At 39.9% G+C, this 16,271-nt stretch overlaps 1 protein-coding gene across 1 annotated transcript in view; it reads right to left on the bottom strand.

Annotated features, from left to right (window-relative positions):
- nphs1 (NPHS1 adhesion molecule, nephrin) overlaps positions 1-16,271 on the bottom strand; it is a 266,694-nt gene that overhangs the window by 162,539 nt on the left and 87,884 nt on the right. Inside the window, exon 10 of the mRNA XM_076281324.1 lies at positions 14,329-14,450. Within this exon, the coding sequence (XP_076137439.1) occupies positions 14,329-14,450 (122 nt within the window). The remainder of the gene's footprint in view (positions 1-14,328; positions 14,451-16,271) is intronic.

Raw genomic sequence — 16,271 nt, 5'->3', positions numbered from 1 at the left:
GTCTCTCTGTTAGTCCTGTCTGAATCCTGTTGTTTGTAAGTAAGTGAATTAGCAAGGTACTACCAGAAGCCAACAACCACATTAGAGCTGTGCGTGCTTTCTCTCCCATGCAATTGAAAACGGTGTGCGTATTGTACATATCCTTGAGTACTTTCTATCTGAATGCCAATAGAAATATATATTCCTATTTGTGAAGAATCTGGCAATATACAAATAATGATGGTGGCTCAATGGCTTAGCAAAAATATGACAAAAATATAGCCTATATACTGACAAATATTTTATTCATGCTAAATAATGTGCTTGCTGCCAAGGAACTAGTTTCCACTTTAGAATGGGAGCCAATCTCCCAGTTATTAAGTGCTATTTCACACAGCAACCTGGGCAGTGAAATGCAGCAATGAGGTTGAGCCATACACTTGCTTATTCTACAACTGTTCTACTATTTGGGATTTATTCAGACAGTATACAAGTAGGTTATGCATATTCTATTTTGGTACTTACTACTAATTAGTATGTAGAGATCAAGGCTTACAAGGTCATTATTAAGATTATATCAATAATAAAGGCCTAATTCGTCATGAACAAGAAATTTGTGAATACACACCTAACAAATGGTTAATGTTGCCTAACATGCCTTACAAGTCACTAATACAGGTATTAATTAGGTATGTATTGGTGGCTAACATGTGAACCTTAAAATAAAGTGTTACCAATAATTTTATTCACTGAAGCATTGGAGGAAGAATGTGCCTTATACTCCTGTGACCTGAAGTAAGCTATGCTTGCACATGTGAAGATGTTAAGTAGCCAAAGGCACAGTTGATCTGTGCATCCCATGACCGATGTTTGATTCTTTGATACGGAAAGAAAGTTCATTATTTTGGGTTGCTATTACATTAGAATTTCAGCCCAAAGTTTGGAGACCATGTAGAAATGTGCTGCAATATCAATACTGAATTACTCAGGAATGGCCTACTGTAGAGGACCGCTTTATATCCTCATCTTCGTTAAAGAAGCCCTATGCAACAATTTTAGCAAAAATGACCTAAATTATGCAGGTTGAGAGTCGTTCTGATGGTTCTACAACAGTTTTTGGGTTGTTTGGTGGGTGCCTCGTCTCCCCCTAGTGCTTCTCCACGGAAAAAAACTAATATGCAACTTTCTGGTCGCGGTCCGAACACATCCGGATGTGACTCAGCGGAAGTATCCAATCGCGCCTCGAAAATGTAGTCAGATTGTAGTTTCTAAGAAGACTGCAAAACGGACTCCGACTTGGCTTTGTTGCTGTTGAAATTGTAAGTAGCCTACCCTTGGGTGAACTTCGTGGTTTGATAGTCTCTTGAACAATGTGTTTGCTCGACCGTTTTATTGTGAGCCCTGTATGTGTTTAGCTTGGTTTCTTGATGGTGTAAGGCCCGTCTTTTGCCCAAACCTTATGCATTTCTAAAGAATGCCTTTTTGCATTCAATTTACATGTGTGGATGCCTGTGTTTGATCTGTATTGTCTTAGCTGGCCATGGCCAAAGATCCCCAACACCCGCTCATGCATAAAGTGTGACCATTTGTTCCTTGTTCTGGCCCCACTACTGAGAGATAGCTCAGTCCTGGGCCTACTTGATATCTTTTGGTGAGATAGGCCAACCTCATTATCATACAGTATTGCTCTGTAAATATGTGTTGTGAATAATACATTCATGTTTGGTCTTGAATTAATACTTGTAATGTGGGCAACAGTCTGATTATGGTTTTGGTACAATTGAATGTATCTGTGTATAGTTGTAGATTAAGAATTAAACTGTAGCATAAAGTTGTGATATCCACCTGGGCCACACCCATCCACCTCAGACAACAAAGGCTCTGATGAGTCGGGGGTGGCCCAAGTGAATGATAAAAGTGGAGGCTCTGGTCCTCCAGGCTCTTCTCTTCTTCTGTCTTCTTTCCCATCTTGGGGTTTCTTTTCCCATCTTCTCCTCTTTTCCATCTTGGACCTCTTCTCTGGGTCTCTCTCTTTTCCCCCTTTCTCTCTCTCCCTCTTTCTCTCTCCCCCTTTCCTATCTCTGGGTTTGTATTGTTTTATCTGGTGTATCAGTTATCTCTAACTTGTCAAGTTTACCTCTGTGAATTGGTTAAGTTTCCTTTATTAACATTTGCTTCTATGTTACAGTAGACTATGTACGTTTACTTGTACATTCAACTGAAGTGATATTGGTTACATTTACCTTTAAGACTTAATGCCTATTAAATTGTTCATTTGCCTACCAATAGTATATCTTCAATTCCCGTAGTGTGCCATGCCATTCTCCTCCATAGCTGAGAGACTAGTTACTTGGTAATTGATTGGTGATACAAATTATTAATCAAATGGAGTCAGATTAACGAGTATGTAATAATATCATTACCATTTAACTCTTCACCCTACTTGTCCACACTAGCTCCTTTAAATGATGATATAGCTCGACGTCTCTATGTTTCCGAGGCTATATATATATATCATTTCTGAAGGCGTTCTTCTTACAGATGGCTAACTCGCTAGCTAGTGGGGGTTTAGCGTAGCAGTCACTTGCTACCGAAGCTGCAGGGGGAGCTATGTCGTGAAAAATGGAAGCCCAAATCAGGCGAAAACCCAGTAACAGCGAAGGAATAACCAGACCTGGATAGGGCTTCTTTAAGGTCTAATATATGGTTTGCCATGTGATGAGTGAGGAGTTTGTGAGATATTCCACCGAGAGTAATGGGTGTGGAGATGGACACAGAGGTGTGTGCAGAATATGATTACATTTCATGTAGATTGAACTTTACAGCAGTATATCGATAATAGGGTTGGGTATCGTTTGGGTTTCGGTGCTAAATCAATACTTTTAAAACGGTGCCGAAACGGTGCCTGAACCGGTACTTAGTTTTTAAAATGTTTTAACTCATTGAGTGCCAAAAACGTAATATTACGTTTTTCCTTTCCATGCGTTGAGTGCCAAAAACGTAATATTAAGTTTTTAGCTTTTTTTTTAAATTACGAAACTAGACACTCTAATACACCTTATATGTGATTTTGGGAACTCTGATTAATGGAAATGAAATATATGACGATCGTGAAACTCATGAAAACGCACAATCTGGACATTTTATCTGGACATTTTATCATAACTCGGTTGCCGCTTTGGGTCGAATCAGTGACGCATGCACGTCAGGTCAAAACCAGGCCATTTTCGTGGGTCTATTACTAGGTGGCTGTCTCGCCAGATCTTGCTGATCACTTCCCAGAATGTTTACACAAGTAAGTAACAGGCAACACTTCATATTTCATGAAAGACGATCTCTTTTTTTATTGATAAGACAAATTTGAGCATGAAATTGAACTGTTATATTCAATTTACTATCAATATCTCATTGCTCCTACGAATAATACATTTAAATGTTAAAACAAAGAGCTTGCCATGCATACACACACAATGGTAAGCTCTGCTTTCAAGTTTACCCAGTGTAGCCTGTTTGCCATTAGGCAGCGTTTCTCAAACTGTGGGTCGCGACCATAGACAGTAAAAGAAATGGACGAACAGACTCCGTCGTTCTCAATGGGAGGGCACTGAGTCATTTTTCAGTTGGTCCCCCCAGTACTGCGCAGACTCGCACTTAACTTCGTGACGTTAGCCATCGAACTGAATCTTGTAACTCATATGATAGATACACAGAAATGCTTCTCACACTTCCTTCGCCTTCAAAGTCATCAAAGTTAAACATTTATTTATGTATTATTATTAATATGATATCAAGTCGTTTAATGTTGAAACTACCACACATGATCATCTTCAAAAACAGTCATGGTAAAACAAAACAAAAAAGTTATAGCTTCTCAATCCAATCTCAAAACCTCTGAAGTGATTATCGTTAGACTACCTAACGGTAAAACTACTGTTTTTCATTAGGTTTACTTGCCTCTATGCTTTACCTTAACATACAATGCTATTGTAGGCTACATAGCTTTGTTCACGAGTTTCCGTGCTGGCTGGACTACGCTTCTTATCCAAACAATACGGTTATCTCCCTTCAGTGCGTTAGCTTCCCTTCAACCGGACATGCTAAACAATCTTCTTATGGGAACCTAACGTTACGTACGAGGTAGTCGAGTCTTGTTTTGCCTTTTATTGTGTATGTAGATAACACAGAAGCTAAAATATCGGCACATGATATATGTTATATGAAGTTATGGGAGTTCAAAAAAATCCTAAATGAATGGGCGTTCTATGGGGTTAGCAGAGAGTTGATAACCACCACTACATCGATGCTTCTACTTCCGGGAATTCGCCTGCCCCCTTGGTCGCGACCCACTACTGGGTCGCGGAGACATGCCAGGTGGGGCGCGAACTGGCTGAAAACAGGAGTTTTTTATTTCTTTTTTTATCTGTAGCCTAGGCCTGGACGCACTGAGTTATTCATAGGGAAGCATTCGTGTCAAGGTAGCTTAGTCCCGATCTGAATGAGATTTTGAACAAGGTTGTGAGAGTGGTGAATATCATCCAGATCAGTGGCGGAGCTAGGGTGTGGCTTAGGGGGCTTAAGCCCCGAATCTTTTTTCAAAAGCCCCGAATCTTTTTTTAGTGTTTTAAATTCCCGGCAATTCTTATTTCCAATATAACTTCCCCTCGGTTTCTCTATAAATGTCACAAATGCTCTATTACTGAGGAAATATCTCCCTTATTTTCAAAGCCCAATTTGAAAAATAATTTGACTTGCTACACGATCTATGCCAGGTCTCTGGGCTATCCGCTATGGTGATTTCAATGGTTAGATTGATTTGTTTAGATCCAGTGAAAATGCTGCCTTGACAACGCTACGTCATGGCTTCGGTGTTCCAAAAAGCCTCTGTCAGAAGTCTGTCACTTTTACAGTCTGTGATAAAACACTTTGTGTACATGTTGTTGAAACGTTTTGGATATTAGAAAGTTTTTCAAAAGACCACCCAGCTCCGTTCAAGCAACAGCATCGCCCAGTGAACTGACGGATAGTGTTGTTTCAGGTTGGTGATTTCACGTTAAGAGCTTTCAGTCAGTTAGACAGGCTAACGTTAGGCTACTTGGCTAGCTCCCTAGCACTAAATGCTTAACGTTAACGTTAAATGTCCTCGTTCGTCGGCGGTAAAGGCAAATTCCGTACTCTCATAGGCTAGCTAAGCCTACTGCAGAATAAGAAATTCCAGCTCCCAAAACAAAGTGATCCTCGTCTTGTAATAAATTAGGCTACACTGTTTTGAAATGTCAGAAAAACCCATTAACAGTTATCTGCCCATGTCAACTTTTCAGTGTCATGTTGCACAAAAGAATGTTAACTGTTAGCCTACCTTAAAACCTTGTTGATATCCTATCCACCACCACAGATCTTATAATCCAAGAGTCCACATAAATATAAAAGTCATGTTATGTTGTTTTGGCTGCCTAACTAATTATATATTGAGAGGAAAGGGCCCTTTCCATAAGTGTGTTAATCAAGCACCATGCAGTCTGCATTCATAATCTAGGTGCTTGATTTTATGCACCTGTGTAAAGGGACCTGATGAAACCTATGAATAATCTTGCTAAATTACAAAATTAATATAATTTAGAAACGCCTATGTCAAGATGATAATGCATTCCTTCTAAAATACCTTTGTATCATGATGACTGGCCATACTGTAAAATATATCATAATATTATGTATATTATAGTATAAGATATTCTATATATTTGTCACACAGATGAGATCAGGGAAGAGGAAGAAGGAGAATAGCAATAATAAACAATAATGTCATATCAAACAATAGACTAATGAAAATAAACAAATACTATAATATACAAACCATAAGAAACGCTTAATTAAGTACATGCTAAACAGATATGAACAGATATTGCCTCTTGAAAGACCCAAAACTATAATTTTACACAGTGTAGTGCCAGTCAGATACCTTGAATCTGTTAAAAAATGTGAAACTAACATTCAAGTCTCAATGTGTCCAAATTCACTAGAAGTCATTATTATGACCGCCGCGCAGCAAAGCGGCGGTCATATAGGTTTAGTCAGATTTATTTATTTTTTTTTCTTTTTCGCATGTCCAAATTTCCGTCAATGATTCCCGGGACACTGAAAGACCGGGGTAGACGAAACTTGGTGGGCATGTAACCCCATATGGATAGCATGGAACCATCGTTTTTCGTTTTGATCTGTAGCCCCCCCGCTGGACTGCACCCCCTGAAAGGAGGGTAGGGCAGACACAGTTTTCTGTGAATATCTCGAGAACCGTAAGGTTTAGGAGGACCATTTTTTTTTTGTATGTTGATCTCAAGGGGCCATGTCAACCCATTCCATAACCACTCATTTCATGTATAGCGCCACCTAGTTAAACACAAAAAAGTAAAAATGAGGTGTTGTAATCGCAGGTATCTGTGACTCAACATAGTCAAAACTGCACGAAATTGGAAGTGTAGGATCATTATGACACCCTCTGAATGCACGCCAAGTTTCGTGGAATTCCGTTCATGGGGGGCCACACAATAAATTCATTTATGTTACTATACACCAACTGGCCTGTAGGTGGCCGGAGACAGTTTTCTGTGAATATCTCGAGAACCGTAGGGCCTAGGAGGTCCACCTTTTTTTTGTATGTTGATCTGAAGGGGCCATGTCAACCAATCCCATTACCACTTATTTCATGTATAGCGCCACCTAGTTAAAAATTAAAAAGCAAAAAGGTTAGGTGTTAGGTGTTTTCATCACAATATCTCTGGCTGACATGGTCAAAACTGCATGAAATTGAAAGTGTAGGATCATTATGACACCCTCCGAATGCATGCCAAGTTTTATGTACTTTCGTTCATGGGGGGCCTTACAATAAAACAATTTATGTGTACATTTAGTGACGTACACCAACAAGGATTCCCGGGACACTGAAAGACCAGGGTACACAAAACTTGGTGGGCATGTACCCCCACATGGATAGCATGGAACTGTCATTTTTCGTTTTGATCTGTAGCCCCCCCGCTGGACTGGACCCCCCGAAAGGAGGGTAGGCCAGACACAGTTCTCTGTGAATATCTTGAGAACTGTAGGGCCTAGGATGACCATTTTCCGTATATTTGCCTCCAGGGGTCATGTTAACCCAGTTCATGTGCACACATGTGCACAAACAGATACACACACACACACACACACATTCACAGTAATCATACGTATGACCAGGGCCGGCCCGAGGCATAAGCGAACTAAGCGGCTGCTTGGGGCCTCCTGGCCACCAGGGGGCCCCCAATCGAGTTTCTTTTTTTTTTTTTACATAATAAATAACGTAAACAAGTGACATCAATGAATGAAATGAAACAATTATCATTCAAATCAAGAAAATTATGATTTCATGATCAATATGCCTGCCTACTGCTACTGTGTCTGCCAGCCTTTGAGTCACGCGCATAAAGTAGACACCTCGGGTGCATATACAATTCGTGCAGACACTGCATCAAGTTCAACAATCGGAAGAGACGGTAATGTTAAGACAAGTCACAAAAAAGGACGTATCCCTCTGGTGCCGAAAACAGAACGAAGAAAATGACAGAGGAGGAGAAAAACGAGCAAGATACAGGTATGTTTTGCATGATTATTTACAGTATGTTTTGTGCTTGAGGTAGCTAGCTAGCTGTCATGATCTAATATAAGCCATCACCAGAGCTAAATCTCCGCCATCAACAGAGAAATGTCTCCCATTAATATATATTTATCTAGATGTATTTCAGATGTCAAGGATATTGGGATTGTTTTGGATGTTCAATCAAGCATGTACCCTAGCTCTAGGTGGGCTTATTATGTTGTAAATTAAAGTTAGCTAGCTGACTGAAGTGGACATTAGCACTACAGTAGCTACATGAAAACGTAGCTGAAGGAAAATTTACCACAGAGGGATTGTTTCTGATTTCGCACCTGAAAGTGTTGATAGTTTATTACTGCTCTATAATATGTGACATAGTGGTAAGTCTGATAGCAACAACAGACTAAGCCCAGGCTCCCAGTCCCAACCCAACCCACTGACTAGCGCGACTCTGGGCATCGGTAACGTTCCAGCTTCATAGGCAAAGATGGAACAGTACGTGCGCTCTGCTCTAAGATCTTTGGAGAGAGATGGTAGTGTTTGAGAAAATATACCATGTTGGGTGGGGAGACTTCTGTGACGAAAATAAACTTACATTTGATTAAGATAGTGGCAAGTGATGTAGCGGTGCTACCCTAATATTTAGGCTGCAGTAGATCACCATGTTAAGCGTTCACCATACTGCAATTAAGTATACTCTTTTGATTATGCCTCATTTGCCAATAGAATATGAATTGTTACATGTGGAATTGCTTGTTATTTGAGTGTAAGTAATGATAGCAAAATAAACTCATTCTGCTCGATCAACTATGCACTTATGCAATATTTTTTTTTTTCAGAGACACTGTTGAAGTCCTTTGGAGCACATCTCTACCTCTACCTAACTCTACCAGAAGGTGAGGTTTTCTTGATGGCAAATGGTTACATAGCCTGTTAATATGACATGACACATTTAACATCGTTTTTTTTTATTTATTTATGTATTTATTTAATCATTGCAGGTTCGTCCACTGCAGAGTTGCAGATGCCTAAAAACCAGGAACGAAGTAGGAATAATTATCTATTTTTTGGGACATTTTATTTTTGATTATTAATGTTTGTCTATTTTGTTTTTATTTTGTAGTTGAAAATTGCTCATTTAATGCACATTTGCGGATTTGTTCAGCAAATCTGTTGAAAAACAAGTCATTAAACTGATGTACTTGTTTACAACAAATACAAATGCTGTTGTATTTTGTTATTTGTCAATTCAACTTCAGTAAACCACCCTTAGTGCTTCACTTTGAATATGAATGTTTCAAATAAATCTGTGATTTTAGTACCCTCTAAGATTAAAAGGTGACAGGGTTGGTGTAAATAACAACTATATTAATACATTGGTTTACCAAGCACATGGGGCCAGAAGTCTAGATTGGAGCCCCAAAACATTTTTGGCATGTGAGCAAGGATGGATTACTGAATGAGCCTACCGAGCCCAAGAGGTCAAGGGACCCTGAACCCCAAGTAGTTGTGTGAATTCACTACCAATAAGTCAAAAAGCAAAAGGCTATGAATCTGAACAAATTTAGGTACTGCCCTTCTCCAGCTGACCATCCCAAAAATGCACCAGAATACAGGAAATCACATCTAACCCCCCCCCCCCCCCCCACACACACACACACACACACACACACACACACACACACACACACACACGTTTGTACCCACATTTGCACAAACAGGGTAGGGGGAGAGGGTCCTTATGCATCTGTGTCCAGGGGGACAGTAGTTCATAATCAGTCGCTGTATTAATACATAACCTCACTGTATTAATTTATAATATGACATTATAGTGTGAAGTTGTCAATTATCGCCAAGCACAGGTGACTGCGTTATGGGAGGGGGCCCCCAAATCAAATTCTGCTTAGGGCCCCCAAAAGGCTTGGGCCAGCACTGTGTATGACACATACTCACACAGTAGACAAATGTACGCTTCCATGCACAGGCACATACGCAGGCACGCACACACACACACACACACACACACACACACACACACACACACACACACACACACACACACACACACACACACACACACACACACACACATAACATAATCATAACACAAACAATCAAGAATTTCTCATAATTATGAACAGGCAAGATGGAGGTGGGGTTGTATAAAATGAATTTTACATGTGAAATCTATGAACTAATCATGTTTTGGTACTTGTTGTCTAGCAGATACCAGTGAGAATTGAGTGTGGATAATGCAATTTAGTGAGACAGTTAGAATCATATAGGCCTTTCAGCGTGATTTCTTTTTGTGGAAAAAATGTGCTGGACTGGGCGGCGGTCATATTTTGTACCGCTCTGCGGTACATCTAGTTTAAGGGGTTATTTAAAAAAAAAAAAAAATGGGCTAAGCCCCGAATGTTTACAATGTCTGGCTCCGCCCCTGATCCAGACCCAGCCCTTAAAAGCGCGTCTGTTCCCCAAACTTTGCAAGGAGATGGGAGCTGACCACACAGCTGCTGTAGCCTACTGTTTCACAGCGAGGCAAGGTGGCTTTCCCGAGGTAAAGTGCTCTCACGCGTGTTTGAGCTCTGTGTCACCTCTTCTTGGAGGAAGAGCGCATACGAATCTTGTTACCAGTACCCCCCACTACCCATAACCCAAAATGTGGGGTACTGCACCCAAAGGTGGCGCTCTTGTCAAAAACGCTTATTTCTCCTTACCAGATTTAGACTCAAAATTCTTTCATCATATTAATATCTACATTCAGATGCATCTTTTTCACCCTGGTCTTATGCTCTAAAAATGTTTACTTTTGCCACAATTTCAGAGAAAAGCCAAACATCATAAAAGGTTTCACAGGCTTCAAAAATTATCAAATCTTCACCAAAATTCTCACAGACAATGTTTAGACAAAGCCTCACAAAAGTTATCAAAATAATTTGGATATGTTGTTCCATTTCAGAGATATAGGCCAATAAAGTTCGACCACTCAGCCCATTTATCCTAGATCACCTATATGAGTATTTTTTTTTCTTGGATAACAACCATACAACCATCATTAGGTGGATACCATTAACAGTGCACATTTTCAGATCTGTACTCTTTTTTATAAAGCCCTTAATTCTATTGTCAAATGTATGCTAGGAATTTTCTTGATGTTGTGTGTTTGCCAACACACATTTTCACCATGTGAATGTGACGGCAAAATATGTAGGATTGTCAGTGGCTCAGTGGGATAATGCCTAGTGCTGGTGTTTGTTAGGTTGAGAGTTCAAATCCCCGGTAGTGCTTTAGGCTCTAGATCGAATACTATTGGTTATTGAAGATTCACACCATTGAACAGCACCTGAATGACATCAGGCAATCAACATACACAGTCATTAGTTGCCAAGAATCAGAATGCTGAGACACTCTGACATTTAGGGGAACTTCTTTGTTTACTATTTTTCCTTCATCATTAAGTCTATCATATTTATATTTCATCCATTAGTGTTCTTCTCTACAAATGTCTAATTGCCCCAGAATTTTAACAAGTTTTCAGGTGTACTCTTTCAGGAAAGTCCTTCATTTTATTGTCAAATGTATGCTTGGAGTTTTTCTTGTGTGTTTACCAACACACATTTTCACCATGTGAATGTGACTGCCTATTATCTAGGATTGGCAGTGGCTCAGTGGGATAATGCCAAGTGCTGGTGTTTGTTAGGTTGAGAGTTCAAATCCCTGGTAGAACTTTAGGCTCATGGTCGAATGCTATTGGTTATTGAAGATTCACACAATTGAACAGCACCTGAATGACATCATGCAATCAACATACACAGTCATTAGTTGCCAAGAATCAGAATGCTGAGCCACTCTGACATTTAGGGGAACTTCTTTGTTTACTATTTTTCCTTCATCATTAAGTCTATCATATTTATATTTCATCCATTATTGTTCTTCTCTACAAATGTCTAATTGCCCCAGAATTTCAACAAGTTTTCAGGTGTACTCTTTCAGGAAAGTCCTTCATTTTATTGTCAAATGTATGCTTGGAGTTTTTCTTGTGTATTTACCAACACACATTTTCACCATGTGAATGTGACTGCCCAATGTGTATGATTGTCAGTGGCTCAGTGGGCTAATGCCTTGTACTGATGTTTCTTAGGTTGAGTGTTCAAATCCCCGTTAGATCTTTAGGATTTGTCATTTAAGATTCACACCATTGAACAGCATCTGAATGACATCAGCCAATCAACATTCACACTCATCAGTTGCCAAGAATCAGAATGCCGGGACTCTCTATTACATTTAGGGGAACTTCTTTGTTTACTATTTTTCCTTCATCATTACGCCTATCATATTTATATTTCATCCATTAGTGTTCATCTCTACAAATGTCTAATTGCCCCAGAATTTCTTCTTTCTTTTAGGAAAGCCCTTCATTTTATTGTTGAATGTATGCTTGGAGTTTTTCTTGTTGTGTGTTTACCAATACACATTTTCACCATGTGAATGTGACTGGCTAATATGTAGGATTGACAGTGTCTCAGTGGGATAATGTCTTGTACTGGTGATCCTTAGGTTGAGAGTTCAAATCCCGTTTGAAGCATTAGTGTTCGAATGCTGTTGGGTTGTTGAGGTTAGCATACTATAATAGAATGCTGTTGGGTTGTGGAGGTTAGCACACTATAACGTTACAGCTACTTGTCAGGACTTGTCGTGCAAGGAAAGTATAACTGTATAATTATAGGCTGTTCATCTTATTGACTCCAACACAGAACCCACCCCCACCCCCCTTCACCTACCACCACAAATACAATTCCATTCTGTGGGAAACACTGCCTTCCATTATTAGACCCTTCATCTTACCCATGACAAATGCATAGTCCTGTAGAATAGAGTATTGTTAGAATACTATTGAGTTGTGGAGATTAGCGCACTAGAATACTACTGTTAGAATACTGTTGGGTTGTGGAGGTTAGCACACTAGAATAGGGTATTGTTAGAATACTATTAGGTTGTGGAGGTTAGCACACTATAATGTTACAGCACAGGGTAATCCTAATTTTATGCATTACATTTATTCCAATCCAACTCAAAAGTTTTGAACAACACAAAGTGAAGGTTTTATCCAGATCAAAACCAAGAATAGATTATGTGATCTAATCCAATTCAGGATCCTTGTTTCCCTTTGAACAACCCATTTTCAAGATTTGATCCAATCCGATAGCCGAAATCCAGTAACTGAAATCCGATAACCGAAATCCAATCACATTTCTTTTGAACAATTGTGCCCAAACAATCAAAGCATATGTAAAACTAAAAAGCTATGCTACCTCATGTTCGTTTTGCTCGGACCCCGTAAATCACCGCTTGCGGTTATATTTTATATTATATCTGCAGCACCAGCTGATTTGAACTCTGCTGAAGAGGACAGAGAACTTGTCGTTATTTCAATAAATGTGACAATTTTAAGCTTGATGCACTTTCTTAGAGCGATGATGGACAGGTGGGGCTCGAAAATGCCCCCTTGATCAAAGTGGGGAATGAAAGAAAAAGTTTGAGAACCACTGCCATCAGGTATGTTAAAACCGCTTGCCATAGAACTGGACAACGGCATTTGCAAGCAAGCTAATCTAACAGGGACTCTACTTTCCAGTCACTTCAGTGTGTTCCCAAATGCTTCAAGAAATTTCATGCCATAACACGCAATAGTTTTGAACATGTTAGGCTACTTGTCGATGTTGAAGTGTTTAGATTTCCAGCGCTAGCCTAGTAGGCATTTTAACAGCAATGGCTATGCGCTAACACCAGTCAGCTGAGTTTAATTAGCGATAACCCACGGAGATGGTTTCGTAGCCTCTTTGACAGCTCAGTGACATAAGGTATGTAACCTACATATTTATGTTTTTGCCAGCTAACTTTTAACATGATCTTCATATTCATTACGATGCTATATGGGCCTCATGCACATGAAAGATTAATATCATGTCATTATGTTGAACACACCGTGAAATAAAGTTTTCACCTTACAACTTTGCTGATAACATTTCAAATAAATGCCAGTTAGCGCATTAGCAAGGATATTGTGTAAGGTACAGGCTACTGTTGATGTTGTTTAATAGCCTTTTGCTTGTGTGTAGTTAGGCCCACTGCTAGATTTTGACAGGAGCTCGCGATATCGCTTTAAAGTTGGGCTCACGCAAGCTGTAAAACACTGTCCCTAATGGGGCGCACCCCTCTGGTTTATACATCCAGTGTTTATGTTAGCTAACTGTATCTGGATGTGTTGCTATCAGAGCAAGACGTTAGAGATGGCGCATGACATGCAGTGATGCCTCGTGTAAAAAAAAAAAAAACGCTATTTAAGCACCGAAATGAAGCACCGAAATCCACGTTGTTATCTGATGCAGTTACTACCGTTTGCGTCAGCACCGGTGCCATATTAGAACCGTGTTTCGGTGCCCAACCCTAATCGATAATATCGATTTCAGATTGAAGATACATTGTTGTTGCATTATGCATGAAGCAGTGTACAGCTATTGCAGTGTAGGCTGCCAATCTTGGAAATTTGTCCTTCATTTAGTTTAACCGAGTGGTGTCAAAATGTGGTGGGGACGAAATGAGTCATGACAAAAAGTAGTTGAATCACATCCCCACCTAAACTGATGCCTATGGCCCCAATAGAGTTATAGGTCTAGTGACATCCCTGCTTTGGAATATTACTCTAATTCATATATACTGACCTTTGTCCATTGAAGGGAAGCCAGTGGGTTTCCTCCATGTGACAGGCAAACTAGTTTTAGTGTAGTCCCAGCTTTGACTGTAGTACTCTCCAGGCCTTCTATCACAGGAGCCTGGGGAGGGACTGTAAAAAGAGAGGGACAGATAAAAAAATGTTATTTCCATTCGTCCGACGGGCTACGGGCATGAGTAAGTGCAGTGCCAAGTCTGACGTTGATTGGATTAGTAATGCAAAGATATCATTAAATATATCGGTAAAAAAGCACACATTGGCTTTCTCCGCTCTACTGTAGCCACTCCCCCTCTCACACAGCACAGCGCAAGAACAGAGACAAAGAGGGTAAGTAGAGTTTTGGCAGCACTGAATCAGGGCAAAGCACGGGTCAAGATGCAAGATGTTTGGATGATTATCATGTCTGTTATCAACAATACATGCCAACAGATACGGGTATGCAGTGGCTAAAAAATGACGTAAAAAGGATGTGCAATAAACGAACACTTCGAATAGCACAGGCTACTTTGGACTTGAGACTTTGAATAAACAAACGACAATTTCGATTACAAGGTCACAAATTGAAACGAGCGATAGGCTAATGGTCCCGAATTTAAGGATGTGTCGGAATGCCACACAGCTAGACAACAAGTAGCAGACAAAGCGACATTTTACTTATGCTACCATAATGTTTATGGGCCTTATATTGGTGATTAAAAACGGATGGTCAGAGGCATAAAGTTTATAGACATTAAAGGGGGAATTCTCCCATGTGCATAAGGGTGCGTAAGTAAAAATAAATGCGTAACTAAGCGCTTTTTAGCCTGCGCAAATTCGTCCCTGCTAGTGCAGCAGATTAGTAAAAAAATCAACATCAACAAACTCCTGAAACCGAGTGACATGATCAACAAACTGTTGCTACCCAACTTCAAACCCACCTCAACTCCAATAACCTCTATGTACCATTTCAATCCGACGTTATTTTTTGTTATTTTTATGTGATCACGGGTTTGCGAGAAATTCAAACAAGAGTAATGGGTGCGCAAGTGAATGCAGAGAAGTATAGACTGTAAATATGATGCATTTTCATGACTTGAAATAGATGAAGCACAACTCCTCCCAATATTTAGTTATAGAAAACATGATGTGAAATCACATATTCTGTCAGAAATATCATTATTGCATTTCAGCAGTTTGTTACTAGGTGAAATGTAATCTGTCTTTATCTTGATGCCAGCCAGGCAATCAGATTTAGGGTAGCTAAACCCATGTGTAATACAATGACTTTTCATAGGCCTACTTAGAAATATTTCGAGTATATTCTGAGGATGCTTCAATAGTTTAGGCTACCTCTTCTTTTGTGTGCATACATGCACAAATCTGTAGTTTTGTGATTTTATTTTTTACATTAATAAAGGTATTTGTATGATTTCGCTCTTGTTTCAGATGGAGGATGACAAGACCTACACAGACCTTCTCGCAAGCCTGAAGAGGTAGCTGACTGCTCATGAGCTTGCGCTCACAATGCTGAAGACCATGAGGGGATGGAGGAAGAAGGTATAGATTTATGTGCCATGCGTAGGATGGTGCAGACTAAAAAACTGTGAAATAGACTTATGTTCTTTTTTACTCACATTGTTGTCCCAGGCATATGTGGTTTTACCAACCGGAAGGAATGGGAGCTTGTGCTTAGTAGGCCATCGTATGCAAACAGTGCAGGGGCATGGGACAAAGACCCCAGAAGAGTTTCACAGGTTTCTGGGATTGATCATTTACATGGGGTTCACTTCCCTCCCTAATATCCATTGCTACTGGGGAACCAAGTCTTGGCAGGGATCAGGGGACATTGACCAAATGATGAATACATATTGTGTACTCCAAAAAACGCAGAATACCAGAAAGCACTTTTCTCCATTGACATTGCCGTTGTCAGTAGTTTCTTGTTATTTCAAG

Source organism: Alosa pseudoharengus, unplaced genomic scaffold, assembly GCF_046254945.1.
Source record: "Alosa pseudoharengus isolate Yale_2024_CS ecotype anadromous, Long Island Sound unplaced genomic scaffold, YU_APseudo_1.1 YU_APseudo_1.1_scf_12, whole genome shotgun sequence".
Lineage (NCBI taxonomy): Eukaryota > Metazoa > Chordata > Actinopteri > Clupeiformes > Clupeidae > Alosa > Alosa pseudoharengus.
Note: the sequence above shows the minus strand (reverse complement) of the source record. Positions and strands in the feature narration are given on the sequence as shown.